Source organism: Diprion similis, chromosome 4, assembly GCF_021155765.1.
Source record: "Diprion similis isolate iyDipSimi1 chromosome 4, iyDipSimi1.1, whole genome shotgun sequence".
Taxonomy (NCBI): domain Eukaryota; kingdom Metazoa; phylum Arthropoda; class Insecta; order Hymenoptera; family Diprionidae; genus Diprion; species Diprion similis.
Genome location: NC_060108.1, coordinates 16649417 through 16667401, shown reverse-complemented (window position 1 = coordinate 16667401; position 17985 = coordinate 16649417). Strand labels below are relative to the sequence as shown.

At 36.8% G+C, this 17985-nt stretch overlaps 1 protein-coding gene across 6 annotated transcripts in view; it reads left to right on the top strand.

The window, feature by feature from the left end:
• The first annotated feature begins 711 nt into the window (after window positions 1-711).
• The window catches only part of LOC124405643 (protein abrupt-like), a 40013-nt gene continuing 22739 nt past the window's right edge, over window positions 712-17985 (top strand). For 2 of the 6 annotated variants that reach the window (XM_046880714.1, XM_046880713.1), the window contains exons 1-5: window positions 715-1112; window positions 16025-16252; window positions 16398-16613; window positions 16802-16997; window positions 17193-17246. In XM_046880714.1, the coding sequence (XP_046736670.1) occupies window positions 906-1112; window positions 16025-16252; window positions 16398-16613; window positions 16802-16997; window positions 17193-17246 (901 nt within the window). In that variant the 5' untranslated portion in view covers window positions 715-905. Of the gene's footprint in view, window positions 1113-16024; window positions 16253-16397; window positions 16614-16801; window positions 16998-17192; window positions 17247-17985 lie in introns of all 6 variants that reach the window. The other 4 variants (XM_046880715.1, XM_046880716.1, XM_046880717.1 and 1 more) reach the window with 4 other exon arrangements.

The following is a 17985-nucleotide window of genomic DNA, read 5'->3' as shown; positions in this document are numbered from 1 at the left end:
GGAACGGAAAAAGTGATAAATAAAAAAACGAAAGAGACGCCAAAGAATAATAATAATATTAATAAAAAGTGATAAATAACTTTCCTTCTTCCTTTTTTTTTTCATTTTTTCACATCCCCCGATTAAGTGAACCGGATTATTTCCGTCACGGATATATATATATAATATAAATATATCGATATAAAATTGAAACAAAAAGGGACGAATAAAAGGACCGAAGAAGTAAAGAAAATCCGTACCATGATTCTACTCGGTATAATTATTCCTGGAGTGAGAAATCTTAATCCACGTTGCATGATAAGAAAAATGCAGATTCGCCAGTCGCGAATTTTTTAACCAGCAGCGCGGGTGTTGTTGTTGTTGGTGTCCCTCCCCCCCCCCCCCCCCACCTCTCCCTTTGTTTGTTTTTTTTCCGTTCCTCCTAATTTCTCTTCTTTATTTTTTTTTTTTTTTTTTTTTTTTTCAAACATATTTTAATCTCGAAATTCTATTTCTATTTTTTATCAACGTTGTTACATTGTTAATGATAAAAAGTAAAAGAAAAAAAAAAAAAAAAAACAAACAAACAAACAAACTCGCGAGTGTTATTCCGTGTAAAGAAATAAAAACCAAACAAACAAACAAACAAACAAACAACCAAGAAAAGAGGAGAAAAGAAGTTTAAAGAAATATAATAAAAGCAAGAAGAAAAATCAAAGTGCAGAAATAAAAGGAGGGGAAAGGATACCTCGATTACTCGTCACTCCTACCTCCGTCCCTCATCGAATCGTCGTCGAGGGTCTCGTCGCTCAAACCCTCGGCCTTGATCGTCCTGGTAGCTGCAGGCTGAGGAAAGTGCACGGGGCGAATTGTGCACGATAGCACCTCTGGTGCCGGCGGCCGTGGGTCCCGGTGGTACGGGCACCATGGCGGCATCATCGTCTTCCTCGAGCGGCGAACAGCAGTATTCCCTGCGCTGGAACGACTTCCATTCCAGCATACTCAGCTCCTTTCGTCATCTCCGGGACGAGGAGGACTTCGTCGACGTAACGCTCGCCTGCGACAGCAGCAGCTTCACCGCCCACAAGGTCGTGCTATCGGCCTGCAGTCCATACTTCCGGAGGCTTCTTAAGGTCAGTTTACAATATTTATTTGTCCAAATTTAAACCCCCCACCCCCACCCCCGTCCCCCAAGCGGCAGTAATTACTGTATTATGTAATGGGATTGGAACAAGGGTAGAGAATTTCCGATTTAGACAAGTTAGGTACTGCGGAGATTTTTAGAATGTTTTTTTCTTTCTGTCGTTTCTCCAATGAAAATGAAAATTGATTATAAATACTAATTACTGGTGAAATTTGTAATATTTTATATGATACAGGATTTCTTATGATATGATTCAACTGTCTCTTAGTTAGCTTGATTTTCAAGTGAAAGCTTAGCTACCGATCTTATAACTAGAAACGATTATACTGTGTATAAATATATATGTATAGGTATGTAGTATATTGTACGCTTTTTAGAAATTTTTAGAACAAAATTATTATTCCTCGTAATGTTTTGAGAAAAATGTGCGAAATATCATGTCTTGAAATCCGTTACGACGGTGAGATGACGTTCTTGAATAGAAAGATTCGACTTGTTATTTATTTTTATTTTTATTTTTGCTTTTTTTTTAACCTTCACTTGTATTCATTTATCTTCTGGATAGGATCGCCTCGTTCACGATCAGAGATTAAATACGACACTGCACGTGTCGCGATAGGAATTTCTGCGGCGAATATCGAAGCTGACGCTGACGCGGCTATGATACCATAGAAATAAAAAGGAGATAGTAATTTCTTTGATTATTTATCTAGCCAGATGTCCCACTTAAATCCTGGGCGACTTTTACCTTGATCGGTATCTTGTGCGTAGGTATGTTATATGTCAGAAATATATATATATATATATATATATGTATACATATATTATACATGCAGAAAGATTAGAATAAAAAATTGATAGTAAATTTCACCCGGAGAAAAAAAAAAAAAAAAAAAAAATCACTGGTTATTTTGAAAATCAATTAAACTAAGTCCAATGATCGCTACGAATGCCTCTAAGCCTCCGTATATGTGTATATTTTTTATCGTGCGTATTATACGTGTGTAATACATATAATGAATATTATATATATATATACTTACTCTTTATCGCTTATCTATCGTACAAGAAATTACGCCAGTAATATATAATCCATCGATGCAGGCTGCGTATAAGTTTTGGACACACACAAATGAGGTATAAATAATTTTTACCTATGGCAATAATAATGTTATTAATAATAATAATAATAATAATAATAATAATAATGATGATAACGATTGTAAAAGATTGAAACGCAACTTTTCACCTTACTTTATAAACTTAACCTTATATTATGTATATGTAGACATTTATTACATATGCTTGGGGCATTCTACATCCGTTCCATTTCCGTTGTATCGTGTATTACCTTATGTAGCACGTAAAGACGTACACGTACGTACATACGTCGTGTAAATCGGTGTTGAAAATACCTTAGTAAGGAAGGGAGGACGAAATTAGTAGCGGTTGGTAGTATAATACATCCAAGATCGCGATAGAGTACACGCTCCGTTGCGTTACTGGGGATAATTTGAGCCGATTTGAAATTTCGAGGGAATATATTAGTCGATTCTTATGTGCAGAGGTTCGTGTAATGTATACGTGCAGAAATGGGATGAATATTGCTAGAATCGATTGTGCAAGGTTTGTATTGAAATTGCACGGATTTAGAATCGACGAGGTTTTTTGAAGTCGGGTGTTTTTTTCTTTGTACACACTTTTCGATTTGATAAAGTATTTGGAACTGATTCTGGAGAAGATCACACGAGTGAAAAAGAAATCGAATAAAATCAAAAGTATAAAATTAAAAAAAGAAAAAAAGAAAAAACGCTCCCGTTTCAAAATGTACAAACCGCAATACCGTTGCACCAGTCCCAGAATGATCCGTGGTAGATTCTGAAACGGAAGTAGGTAATTAGGAGACCCGTAGTAGGAGCTTCCGGTTTATTTGCATAATAATCCATCGTCTCTGGCTGTTGTAGCCTTGCAGCGCCTGCCTGTAGCTCTCGTGTAACTAATCGAATCCTCGAAAAAGTGGGATGACTGATTTGACCGTATAAAAAAATTTATATATATCTATATGAGGCTAAAGTTAGTCACCTTAACGTATCGAAACGTTGAAACAAAAAACTACTCTCTTCATCTTCAGAATAACTGAACAAGTTGAATTTAAAAAATACACACACATATGTATATCGTATGCCTACACTCAGGTCACTCGAAGTTCAAACTTTCAAGCAAAGAATAAGGAAAGAAAGAAGTTTTATTCTCTTACAAAATAACATGTACATTATATATATATATACATATACTTGAATTAATGCAAAAAATTAATTCTATACTGCAAATATACGATTGTGAGTAATAAAAAAAAAAAAAAAAAATTCTTTTTAATTGCTCTCTACTTTTCTTCTCGTTTGGTGAATAAATTTCACCCAGCCATAGGTATATCATGTGTATAATATAAATGACCCGCGTGTTAAAAAATGATTCGTGAATTTAGCGCGAGGCGTGCATTTCTTGGTCCAGTAAGAATGGAGGATGCTGTGTAGCAGCGCCTACTTGCTTGTCATGAGTATTATATGGCAACCATTTTAATGTGTAGACTTTATACTTTCTCGTGATCAAAAAGCGCGCTGATTGCGTGGGAAGTACAGGCGCGCGACGGGTTTTGACTCCGGATAAAGAATACCGTGTTTTTCTTCTTTTCTCGCATACGTACCCACACACAAACACACACACACACACACACACACACGCAACCTATATATCGCATGCATATTATACGTATAAAAGTTTGATATGTGTATAATGTAAGAGAAAAAAAAAAAAAAAAAAAAAAAAAAAAAAAAAAAAAAAAAAAAAAAAAAAACTGCGTACCTGTAGGATACCTATTTACACGCGTACGATCGTGCCTATGTGTGTGTGTGTGTACGGTGTATTATGTGGAGTTCCAAGAGGAGAGAAGCTGGATACGCTACTTCGCTTCCTCTTATTTATACAGCCTCACCTTTACCTGCAGGTCCGATCAAACGGAGGAACGAACGACGTCTTCTCGCGAGTTTATCTTTCAACTTACGAAAGAGAAACCTTATTTATGACCTTTTTGTATTCACCTTTTGATTTAACCGTTTGAATTAGACGTTATTCACATCCAGACAACAACATCGGCATCGGCATCGGCCGACGCCTCCTGCGACCGCGCGCTTCTCCCGACTCTTCTCAACCTCTCATTTTCGACTCTCTTCACACGTATGATACTCTTTTAATACACATATAAATTACTTACATACGCACTCCGAGACAACCGGAATTATTTACTCCCATGCAGGAAAATCCTCTCTCGGGGGATCTATTTTATTTCATTTTTATTTTTATCTTTTTTTTCTTCACATGTATACTCTCTACTTTCATTGGAGTACAAAGTATAACATATCGCAAGGTGAAAATTATACAATTCAAACGGATGAGCCAGACTTTTGGGTGGAAAGAAAAATTAAATTCTGAAAAAATGTTTTTCTAACGAAACCTAAAACTTCGACTATCATGTATTACATGTATTTAATTTTTTTTGTTTTGCCAGATTCATCATTCATATATCTCCTTTAATCCGTGTTACCTTGAGTTTGGAAAATGTTAAAAAACAAAAAGAGAAATTAGACCGTTTCGACGGCGATATTTCGAAAAAAGAAAATAAATAAAATAAAAGCCGGAAAGATACGTTTGAGAAAAAATTTGGGAGCTCCGGTAGAACGTAGGAATATTTTTTTTTGTATCTCCATTTTCACTCTCGTGTCTCGTATGTGATTGTATGTATAATTAGACCCTCACTTTCGTGTTTGCATATGAGCTCCGAGTGCAGTAAATTGAGGAAGAAAGGAAGAGAGAAAGAAAAAGACACGAAATCTGAGTTTCGGTTGCATTTTAAGTGATATCAGTCATCACGCGCACGCACACACGCAATCATGGCTGTTACTATTTCGTGGCGGTAGCTGTAGTGTGTATAATATTACGCATAGGCTAAGACAGCCATACGACACTTTCTCTAGATGGATTTGATAGATGCATAAATTTCATCGTTAATTACCCTCCATGCTAAATCGTTCACCTATACGGACGTAACTACATGTGACGCGTATTGCCACATCCCTCGGGTTCCTTAAGTTTTTTTTTCTCTTTATTCTTATACACCGTAATTCACTCATTCGCTCGTGTTTCTCGCTTGCTAGAGAGGCAAAAAAAAAGTAGAAAAGAAAAAAGAACCTCGTGGTTTAGAAATCTACGATTCATTGAAGTATATACCCACGAATGACAAGTTAGAAAATGCTTTTAACACGTGTACATACGTAGAAATTGAAAAATGACCGAGGTTGGAAAAAAAATTTGAAATTACACGAAAGATCAAAAGCGATGATTAAATAAAGAGAAAGGTGTAAAAGAAAAAAAAAAACAATCAATAAATAATAGAAAAACGAAACACGCACAAACGACAAACAGCAGACGATTTAAACGATCTAATTTGTTCAATTTGTGCAAAACCTGCTGGTAGGATAATACCTACTGGTGAAAACTCTGCGTTTCACGCATTTTTAGTTCCTTGTAAACTACATACTTGTAATGCGAACGAGTGATCGAGGACAAGCCCTATACGTAATTGTTGCACTGCGTGTATCATTATACTGGATGTTGTACGTCGCAGAAGATCGAGTTGCCCAACTTTGTAATTATCGTAAATCAAGTAATTGATCACGCATTTAACCCAGATATGAATCGTCTACGCGATTGTATACCCAGTGCAAGTTGGATTGTTCGCTGTAAGTGAGACCACGAGGCTTCTAGTATGTACGCAGTTTCGTCATCTTGGGTATTATATGTATAATTGTTCCGATAGCGCCTCCGCACATGCGTATCGTAGGAATAGACGTTACATTCGAGTGGCTAAGAGACACTCATCGTCGCGTCTCTTCGTGGATGAAACGATGGTGCTGGCTTTATTTATATCAACTGCAGTACACTTTGCCTGTAATTTAGGTGTAACCTTACATACCTAAATCACTCCAGCGACAACAATGAATTATGGTGGATGCATCGCAGCCTGTTTGACTGACCAATCGGCAATCGACGCTCGTTACTCGCAGTTTATGTGTACATATCAGGAGCATTAGGTGTGTACTGCACCTTTAAAAATTTCTGTACGGAACTTCCTACGCTGTATTGGAAGTTTCACTCGAATACGGACGAGTCAATTCACAATAACTTTTATTCAATTTACAAATACAATAAAATTTTTAATTTAAATTAATTTTTTTTTATGTCTTTCATATAAATTTCATTGTAAATTTGAGACAAATTCATAGTAATTTATATCGCTGCACCAAATTTTTAAATTTGTAACCAGATTTTGGAAATTGACAACTCTTTTGTGCAGTAAATGTGTGGTGAAATGTGTGTAAGCTGCTCAGCGATGAAGTCTGGATTTTGTTGTCACTTCAGTTGTTGCAGCCTTGCACAGAGAGGCTGATATAATACAGACATCACGTAAATTAAATGACAATAAAGAGAAAAAAAATTACGCTATCCAGATTCGAATTCTCAAAATAAAAAACGTCCGATAAACTCTCTTACATTTTCTATTTCGCTGTTTTTTCTTCTTTGCTAACATTTCTACGTCTTGGTCTGACGTTAACTGCTGCAATAATGCGACGGAATATTTATGTACAAAAATAGCTAATTATGAAATGTCAATTTTTACGACGCGATTTATTTTACGTGTATCGCGAATTACAATAATTGCTTTGGTATTTGTGGTGGATTCCAACAACTCGTATATGCAAGATGATCGAAGTTGCTATATACCTGTACTAGAAATTTTTTATTTCCGCTGAATTTAACCAATTCCTGCAACGCTTCGTCACAGCATAAATTACGCAATGGATTTTACATTATCTATGTTATCTATTCTACGAACAGAGCGAATAAATGAGAAGAATAAAAAATTACGCATCCACATCTATCGGATATAAAATCTGTGTCACCAGCGCGGCAGAATGCAATTGAATTATTCTCGTGCTGCAGCGCGACGGTACGGAAAAATTACTACTACTATGGGCATGTATATACATATACACACACACGCACACACCTATACCATCTCTAATGGTATAATCGATGATGTGAAAATCACGCGATACTCTCATTGATGATTATAAATAAGTATATCTCTGCGTGCGTGGTAAATTTCTACCTGCGTATAAGGAAAAAGTTTTTATTATCTCTATTTTCTCGATAATCCTTCGCTCCGATCGTTTCCTCTTTCTTTCTCTCTCTACATACAATTAATTTTATTGTTTAATCTATCGTAAACGTATGCTATTCAGAACGGCGTTTGACGAGGGTAGGAATAAAAATAAAAGAATAAAAGTTGAAAAAAAAAAACTCATTATAACGTCGCGCGTGCCGCAGCAGTGACGTCGAAGCTACGTCGCGTCGTCGCGTTGACGTGACGTCGTCAGGTGTGCGTGCACGTCACGGTGCTTGGCGCTCTATCCATCTATATTATATATGCCTATGTATCTATGTGTTTAATTGCTTTATCGACAATGAAATCTTGGCGTTATTGGGGAAATAAAAGGGTGCGCCACGAGCAAAACTTGGCTGCTTGTATGGATCGGTGAATAAGGTGTGCTGAGGTGAGCTAAAGTGAGCCGAACTGAGCTGAGGTGCGCTACTTTTCGCTCCTGCGAGGAAACACACAGGCGTATCGTGTCGTGTCGTGTCGTGTCGTCTCGTGTCGTGTCGAGGGGTAATTAAAATGAAGGAGAACGTGATGTTGAGGGTGCGAGGAAAAGATCACGATGAAAAGGCGAAGGAAACTTTGAGGGTGGTCTGCCCGCTAGCGATCGGAAAAAAAAATAAATAAAATGCTCTCGAGGAGAATGAGGAAGATGGAGGGTAAACAAAAAAACGTGATTCAACGCGGAAGAGAAGATAGTCCTGTTTTCCTAATTTTCAAGGGTCCGTGTGGGTACCTCCTCGTTGAAGCTTCTTGTCTTTCTAATGTTTTTTTTTTTTTTTTTTTTTTTTTATTTCATTGTTTTTGTCTTTTACCGTTTCTACCGTTTCATTCGTTTCGTGCGTATATGCAAGACACGAGGGATCGATCGCTATAGCTGTCATCGTGTCACGCCTTATCTAACAATCATTTTTTATTAATGTATTCATTCACTGTCACATCGTAGTCGTCGTCATTAAAATAATCATGAAATATTTAAAACGTTGACATTAATTGTAAGAAATTTGAAAATCTTAACAGTAAAATGTTTTTATTCTTTCTTCGTCGAATGGGAAAAACAAAATCACTGATGATTACACATGATTTTGCTTTTTTGTTACCGCATATTTGTAATCATAAAAAATTTTACGCAGTCTCTGTACAGTCTGCAATAACTGTGTAACTGTTTACCGAGCGGTCGACCCCTCGGCAGCATATCATGTAGACAGAAAGAAGGAAAACAAGTGTGAAAAAAAAAAAAAAAAAATCCAACTTTTTACCTGCAACGGTGCTTAACGGATACGTAGACAAACAATTTACAATATTTAATAAAATCTCGAGTGAGGATCGAGTAGGTATAATGTTAAATACTATGCAGAGGAGAATCAGAAGAGTACGGAACCGGGCGCAAGTGTCCCGAAAAGTTTAAACAAAAAAAAAAAGTACATATTACATATATGTAAAAATAGGTCACCAACGTATAACGTACACTCGGAGCACACAATTTTGTCACGCGTGGGTGTGTGTTTTTTTTGTGTCTGTGTGTAGGAATTACGTGTGAATATAGGAAGGAGGAAACTACTCGGGGGATTCCGTTGGGAATTTTTGAACGGGTCGCGACGGAATTGACGGGAGTAAATATTTGAGAAGCTCGGCTCTCCTCGGTCGCACGTACTTGGCTAGATATATGACACATTGTGTATGCGTCTATGTACATGTATATATGTATGTATTTATGTACGCATAGTAGGTACATAAGCACGGACACAGATGCCGTGAAATCCGCATCCCTCCCGCAAGCTGCTGCGTTCAACTTCCGTCCGCGTATCTCGAGCCGCGTTATCGCATCCGAATTGGGTGTGTTTTTCACGTAGATACGCGCTTGCGCTTTGTGCCAATGCCATGTATATGTATAATTTCCCTCTTTATTTTTATATTGTACAAATGTGAGGAGATGTGTGTAGATGATCATCAATGTGGCGGAGAAACTATAATAATTCGTAAATCGTTGCCGTGCATGCTTGCGTCTCTTCTCTCCTCTCCGTACACTTTGGTTACAGTACATACATAGCGAGAAGCCCACGCCTCGCTGTCGACGCACGTAAAAATACGCACGTTATTTTTTCCACCTTCTCCCGACGCTCTCTCTTTCTCTCTTTCTCTCTCCTTCTCTCTCCTTCTCTCTTGGAACGTCGCCTGGCTCTCTCGGTGCCTTAGGGCCAGCTCTTGCACAATCCTTCCTGGGTAACACGCACCACTGCTCCATATTCTATATTTAAAATTGTGCGTGAGGATGAGGAGGGAGAGGGGGAGGGGGAGGAAGAAAATAGGAGGACTTTGGTCGGCGGGGGCGGCTACGATGCCGAGGGGACGAAGGGGAGGGAATCGCTTTGCACCGGCTCTGTGTTTTTAAATTTATACCAAACCGCTTACACAAGAAATGCGTGTGCCAGTTATACACACGTACCTACGCAACTCCGACTCTGTTTTGCGCCGATTCTGTCCCCCTTTTTCTCTATCTTGTTACTCCGGCTGGCTCTTGTATCCACGTAATTTATGGGAAACTCTTCTTCGCTGGCATTATATTCAACACATGTTGGATAATTTTTCAACCTATTTAATCGAGGATGAAACGAATTTATCGTGATATAAGAATCATTATTATTCATTATTAGGATTAGATCGATCATTGAACAATCACCATTTTCGTTCTTATTACTCTCTTTCTATTTATCGCTGCGTAAGGTTTTTTTGTTTTTTAATTTACACTCTATATCATCTGCAATATGACGAAAATCAAATTCGTACACTTCTCGCGATTATTGAAGAAAAAGAAGAGGAAGAAAAGTAATCGCAGTGCACACTGTGTTCTCGATGGACCCGTTATATACTTTACTCTAGTTAAAATAAGACCGAACCTCCCTCGCTGAAACTTCTTGCCGCCAGCCTCTGGCGTAATAAATATTACACGCGTTCCTGGACCGATAAATGTTCGGCAACCCATTCACGCGAGCTTTATTTTCTGATGCCGGATCCCGGCTTGCGGTGTCTACCTGCCTACCTACTTCGGGTTCTCGTATTATTTTTCTCTTCGGCACATATGTACAAACCATCGTGGGTGGACACCAGGGATACACAGTCGGATCATGTTTGACCGTAAACATATTCGTTTTCTTCCCTTTTTCAAAGACAGAATTATACCGATTCTCCTTGCTTGCGGTTCTCCTCGCGAATTCCGGTCAGACGTGCAGCGGTGCTTTTATGAAAATCAAATTATTGGTCAAATTGTTATGCACGTTTCAACAAAAAGCGCGTTTGGATGAATTGGAAAAAATTATGGGTATAGAATTGTTGGATTAAATCGTGTGGAATATTACGGAATACAATTTATGTATTTAAATCTAACGACTCTGAAGTTGTTGATTCTCTGTATTTCTATCATTCTCCTTGAATTGATTTTTTTTTTTTGTTTTTTTTTTTTTTTTCGTCTTCCTGGTGTGCCCGTACGAAAACGACACAGAAAATTTTATGGCCAATCGTTACTCCAGGCGATTTAGCCCGTACGATCGATATGGCGTATTATACATACAGCAACGGTATATAGCATTACGACGACGTTTATTTCAGCCTTGCGGCAACGAAATTGGCTTGATTTAAAATCTTGTGCCTTCCAGGCCATCGATTCATCCTTACATACCAACATCCTCGATTTTGCGCGTTTTCATTATGCATACACTCGTCTCTCTCTCTCTCTCTCTCTCTCTCTCTCTCTCTCTCTGACCCCCTCTCTTTTTTTCTCAAAGAATTACTCATCTCGTCCTCATTCGATATTTCCAATTCATTGAATTATTTAAATCATTCAATAAATTCCTTACTATTTTTTTTTGCTTATCTCATGTAAATTTTTTTATTTTTTTTTTTATTTTACATTTATCGTACATCCTTAATTACCCTCGCGATACTTCCATCTGAAAAATATCTCAATATTGACGAATCAGTTTTTTCTTCCCGTCGTAATTAATCTGGAATTTTAAAACATCCTCATTGAAAATATACTCGGATTACTAAAATTTCTAGCCCTTTCTCTCATACCCATAGCGATCATATATGATGTATTTAAAATTTTTATCAATTTTTGCAAATATGTTATTACATGGTTCGGACAGTCATTGTTTTATAACATGAGTGAAAATTTAACGGATTTTTTTATCACCGGATTTAAGTTTATGTATAATGTGTGTATGTGTATATACTTATATATATGTAACACATACTTTGTACACGTGTGTCCGAGGTATGATACAGAAGCGAGACGCGCGAAGCTCCAATAATAAGCCTTACCGTTACATTACTTTGACAGCCGTTTCTCATTTGCATATCAGATCGGTTTATAACAATATATTTTTTTTTCTTTTTTTTTCACTTCGATGCTTACTTCTATTAGCATGTGGTTTTTTTTTTCTTTTTTCTTTTTTTGTTCCTCTCCTGTTGCTTCTTACTTCTTCTTTTTGTCAAATAAGTTTTTTATCTTTCATTTCTGTTCCTCCTTGGGCCGCAGCGAGCCGGTTATCGGCCCCTAGAAATGTATCACGTGGTGATTATAAGCGAATTGTAGATCCACGGCGCGCTGAAACGCCGAGAGCTGTGTAACGTAGGTATGTATCTACATACTTATATTACAAAGTCTTTGGAGCATAAAAGTTCCATTTTACATCATGCCTTTAACCGGTGTGAGCATTGATTTCGAAATGGATGAAAATAAAATCAAACAAGAAACGCGAGGATCTTGATTGCGTACACGTGTCGTGCTATTATACGTATAACCACGGCATGGCATACAGACGTCTGATAGCTATACTTATAATATGCATGTATACCTACCTGGATAGGTGAAACGGGTATAACGCAGTTATTTAATGTGGAAAATAAATTTAAGCTGGATAAAAACAAGAAAAAAGATTCGGAATTCAGGTGTACATGTACCTGTACACATTATGTTGCGCAATTCGATCGAGACAGTGAATAAATAATTAAATTCGGGATAAGGTGTATCTACGTATAATACGTACACTGTATATGTATATCTACGTGGATATATTTACGCATTCATTGTAGAAAAATAAAAAATTGAGAAAATTCATTTTCTACATTCACATGTAACCGATTTCGTGCTGATAGGAAATAAAACTCACACATTTACAAGTACTTGTGTACCTACTCGTACAGTGCAGTGTGTGATAACTGAAAAATTCTTGTCGTGTTACATCATTGCTTGTTGCCCCCCTCTGTTCCTCCTCACCTCCTGGCAACGAGTAACATGGCTCGTTATCTTCCGGTAAGATCTTGTCTGCTTGAAACGCCCACGTGATTCCCCTGCAATTAAGTAAACGATTACGTCAATTTTATCATCAGGAAATAAATAACACTGCCGGGCGTAGCGGTGTTTTATTTTTATTTTCAACAGAAAAATTTAATGACTTTGAATTACTCCTTATCTCCTTATTCTTGCTCCCCTCCCCCCCCCCCCCCCTTCACGCCCCGACGTCAATGTTTCCTATGATTTTTGCTCGAATAGCATTTAGTTGGTTTTTACGTAGTGGAGGAAAAGTTTGAAAGAGAAATAAAAGATTGGAAAAATAAATTAAAACCTTACTTGGAAACGAATAAATTTTTTCTCACTTTGTTGTCTCTCAAACAATTTTGATGTTTAATCTTATTGGCGAGAGATGAAAGAAATCAGTTGAATTTTTAGCAAATTATGGTTTACTTTTTATAATGTGGACGCCATTTTTTACAAGTAAAGACAGTTTTTTTTAAACTGTGATAACGTGATTGGATCAAAGCAAACTCTTATTGAATTTGAAAAATTTGTGCATTTACGACAAAATTGATGCGTTAAATGAAGCAAAAAATATCTTCGAACTCGGGCTTACTGTTATACACCTCTTGCTGTGAGGAATTTTTAGATTCTCGTGTGATTATGTATGTCGCAAGAGATATCTGTCCCTCGTTTGTAGGATGGTTAACAGCGAGGGGGCAGCGCTAATTACATCGCATAATTAATTACCGAATTACATAGAAAGTTAATAATTGAAATTGTGATTAGCAGTTGAGAAAATAACAGAATACAAATAATAATTACAACTCTCTAATCAACTAGTCGCGTAATTGTAATTTAAGATAAGAGAAATTCCAATTACTATAATTAAAACAGTGTGTGTGTTCGTTTTAATTGGAGGTGAAATAAATATCAATTACGATTGGTGCCGCGAGTCGTGCGCGCAGAAAATTTTTAAATTAACTATTTGGAGAAAACGAAATAGCGATATTACTTGTTGAAAATCATTGATCGTAAATTCATATTTTAACAAGGAAAGGTGAAATTGCTTTCAAGTTATTTTTAATTAATTTTAACCCGCTGTTTCTCTCCGACTCTGCTATATGTGATTATCGGTACGTTATTTTGTTATTTGTAACGTGTCGCCCTGCACAAAATAAAAAGATAAAAGAAAAAAAAAAAAAAATGTGTAGCTTTACTACGCAGAAAAGCAGGTTTCCACATAGAACCGTAGATCACTGCACAATTTGAAGCAGGTGGAAATTATAATTCCGTACCGTTATCGGCTGAAAAAGTCCGATAATAATTGATCGGTCGTATAAATCGTGTAATGCGCAACAGGCCTGCCGCCTTATTATATATAAGCTTACGAGATAACGCGGTACGTAATTACGTGGGTATCCTATATACGTACACGTAATTTGATGCGATCCTGATGATTTGACGAAAGACGAGTTTTCGTCGTGTGTTTTAGATAACAATTATAGTCAATCTTCGGTCTAAAAGATCTTTGACATATTAACCGAAATTCAAAGGTAGAATTTCAAATTCAAAAGTAATTGTTACATGAATAAGAGAAATTGATCGAAAATTATCATAAGATTTAGTCAATTCGTATTCTATTCTTTTGTCACAATTTCATTGAAAATGCTTCTCATCTGCCAGAGCTTGGCCCATTTTCGATTTGAAAAATAAATAGCAGAATATACTAGCGAACAAAAGCGAAAAAAAAAAAAAAAATTAGATTTAACCCTGCAGCAAAGAAGCCATTGCTTTTTCCAATGAAATCGCACCCTTGCGCTGCGTAACGGGATCAGAAACCATGCAGTTGTTATTTAGTCTTCGCTCGAGTGAGTTTATTTTGTTCAAGGTGCTTCACCCCCGGTCTCAGGATATAAAATCACGTGATAATTATTTCATGATCGTTAGTATAGCAACGATATTATAACGTTGTTTCCTTGTATAATTTTACATCAGTTTGGATGAAAGAATGAATCATCCTGTAACACAGCTTCACGTTTTCTATACATATCAGTATTGCTATGAAATAATTCTGTCGAAATATTGGTACGTTGGTCGTTATTTAAAATAATAGCATACGGTGAAATGTTTTTCGCAAAATAATTATTACACTTGCGTAATATTGTGTTATATATATATGTATATATAAGTCTATGTATATACAATACGGTATAAAAAGCGAGACTATAAGTTATCGAGATAAATCCACATTGTACAATGTACTGTAGACAGTATACGTACATTATTAAAACTTTCTACAAGCAGCAATGAGAGGAGAGAAAAAAAAACAACCTGCCCCGTTAATTATTATACCGATGAAGTAATGTCCGTAATTTTGTTTTATTTCGTTTTGCTTAATTTATTTTTTATTTTATGATGACCGTCTTTTTTTGTTACAATAATTAATTCACCGACATGATACTATGCAGCTATATAGGCGTTACAAGTAGGCTATGAAATTAAAATGCCGACTCTATCATCCGTTGGAATTAATTATTGTATATGTATATAATACACATATATACATACATACATATATATACCGGATCGTAAAAAATTAACTAATTTCCTTTGGACCATAATCCATACCGCTCTCGATAACAATAAACAATGTTTCCGAAATATTGTTGACTTATAATTTGCTAATAATTTAACACTGATATATTACAACATTGATACTAATTAATTATTGACCCATTTAAATTACGTTAGCTCTAAATCGCACCACAAAGCATTTTTTCTCTCACTTCGTGTTTGACCTTATCTCTCTCTCTCTCTCTTTCTCTTTCTCTCACTCTCTGTCTATCCATTAACTTCATCTCTTGTATTTCTCTATTTTTCTCCTATTCACTCGAAAGTTGTTAATTGAATTAGTTAATTCAATAGTAAAGTGCTTGCTCGCTCTGTACCGGATCAGATATAGAGGGTCGAACCTTCTAATGTAATTATTCTAATTAACAATGCCTCCTTACGTCACACTCGTCCATCAATTCTAGCACGTCCTTTTTATTTCTATTCATTATTCGTCTTCCCTAAGTATTGAATACGTACAAAAATTGCACACCGATTACATTATACATTGATATTTAATTTGAAGTAATGTCCATCGGAATCATGGAGGAAATTCAATTCAACGTTTCCCATAAGAAAACCAAACGTTCATCGAGAATTTATTTCATCTTCGTATATAATAATACGTTTAAGTACACGATACGCATAATACGTGTGTGTACGTATATAACAAATAAGAAAATAAAAAATAAAAATCAAATTTTGTTTCTCCCCAAAGGCCAACCCATGCCAGCACCCCATCGTTATTCTGAGGGACGTTGCATCCTCGGACATGGAGTCCCTCCTACGGTTCATGTATCACGGGGAGGTTCACGTTGGCCAGGAGCAGCTGACGGCCTTCCTTAAGACCGCGCAAATGCTTCAGGTCAGAGGACTCGCCGACGTTAACAGCGGAGCAACAAAAATACCACCCCCGTCATCCAGCGCGAACAACGGTAGCGCGCCCGTAAGTGGAATGCAGAATCATTGATGTTGAATAATTTTTTCAAAAATCCTTCTATATCCATTGATTATTCTTAAATTCTTAAAATATTTCTTTTTTTTCTTTCACAAATTTTTACTCACCATATTTCTTGACGCTGACGTTACAGACGACGCCTCGACTTCCTTGGCAGGATAACGGAAGAGGCGACGGACTTCCGGTAAACGAGGGCGGACTCAGTCCGCCGCCCGAAAAGCGACCACGCAGCTATTCGCCACCCCTCGGTAACCACGTCGAGCCAAAATCCGATCTCCAAGAATCCCTCCTCGGTCAGGCCCTCGAAGGAGGTCCGACGATACACACAACGCCGAGCAACAACGTGCAGGTGAATCCACTAGGAGATTATATTTATATACCTATTAAATATAAACAAACAAAGTTCGAGGGCGGATTTTCTACGAGGACATCCGATTTTTTTTTGCGAAATCACTTTTTTATCGTTATTTTATTTTTGTCTGTGTGTGTGCGTTTTTTTTTTCATTTTTTTTTTTTTCTCGTATCGTTCGTTTACAGAAGGGGAATCACGACAATTCACTTCAGGCGCAGTCGACGGGCGAAGACTCGAACTCTTTGTCTGACAACGAAGAAGACATTTCTAACAACGAGAGTATTCTTAATTCCGTTAAGACTGAGCCTGCAGACATGTTGAACGACCCTGTGGAGCAGCATCACCGAAACACATTTCCAGCCGCTCTTCTCGGTCTTCAAGGTTTGTCATCCGATTCATTTCCATATTTTGTTCAATCAATTTCGACACCGTCTTGCTTTATTGTTAGTTTCTCTTTTTTCATGTTTCTTTTTTGACTTCTTTTCCTTACACGTATTTCAAATTCGAGTTGATTTTTAAAATCATATCACGTTCGTATTCATTTATTTTACATTATCGTTTACATATGAATTTCAGGACTGATGCCAGGACCCTCGGGGATCCACGCGGCGAATCAGGACCCGAGTTATGGTGAGTAATTTATCGTACATCGACATTATTTATACGTATATCGATTTTTTTTTTTTAACAACGATACGTATGTTGCGTATGGAATAAGAGCTCGTTTTTTTCATCTTTAATCGGTTTGATTGATTGATTGATTTCTTTTTTCTTCTTGTTATTGTTGTTTCCCTTTGGCAGGGATGTATTTCCCAAGTAATTACGTTGTTCGACTTTTGTTCGGTGCAGTAAATTTTTAGTTATCACGGTATCTCGTTATCATATAGTTAATATTATTATCTAACACTTATTATTCAATGTTGCGTTGAATGCATGGAGCTCTCGTATCTCTCAAGATGTATGGACATACATACGTCGATAATATGTATACCATGCTATACATACATACCCTACACTTGTGCATATACGTATATTACACACATAAGTATATGCATAGTACTCTTATATTATGAGAACTCGAAGATAAAAATTCATTCGTTCGTTCGTTCATTCGTTCATTCGTTCATTCATTCATTCATTCATTCATTCCCGAACTCCCGCTCTTAATTGCCCACCCCTCAGCGCCACCCCTATCTTTGGAAAAGGTGAGTAGTCATTGTGTCGTAGTTAGGCAAGAGAGGGAAAATATTCGAGAGTGTGAATCGGCCGTTAAAAAATATTACGAATCATTTTTAATTTATGATCACGTTTTTTTTTTTTTTTTTTTTTTTTTTTTATTGCATTTATTCGATTTCGTTGGAGTCACTGA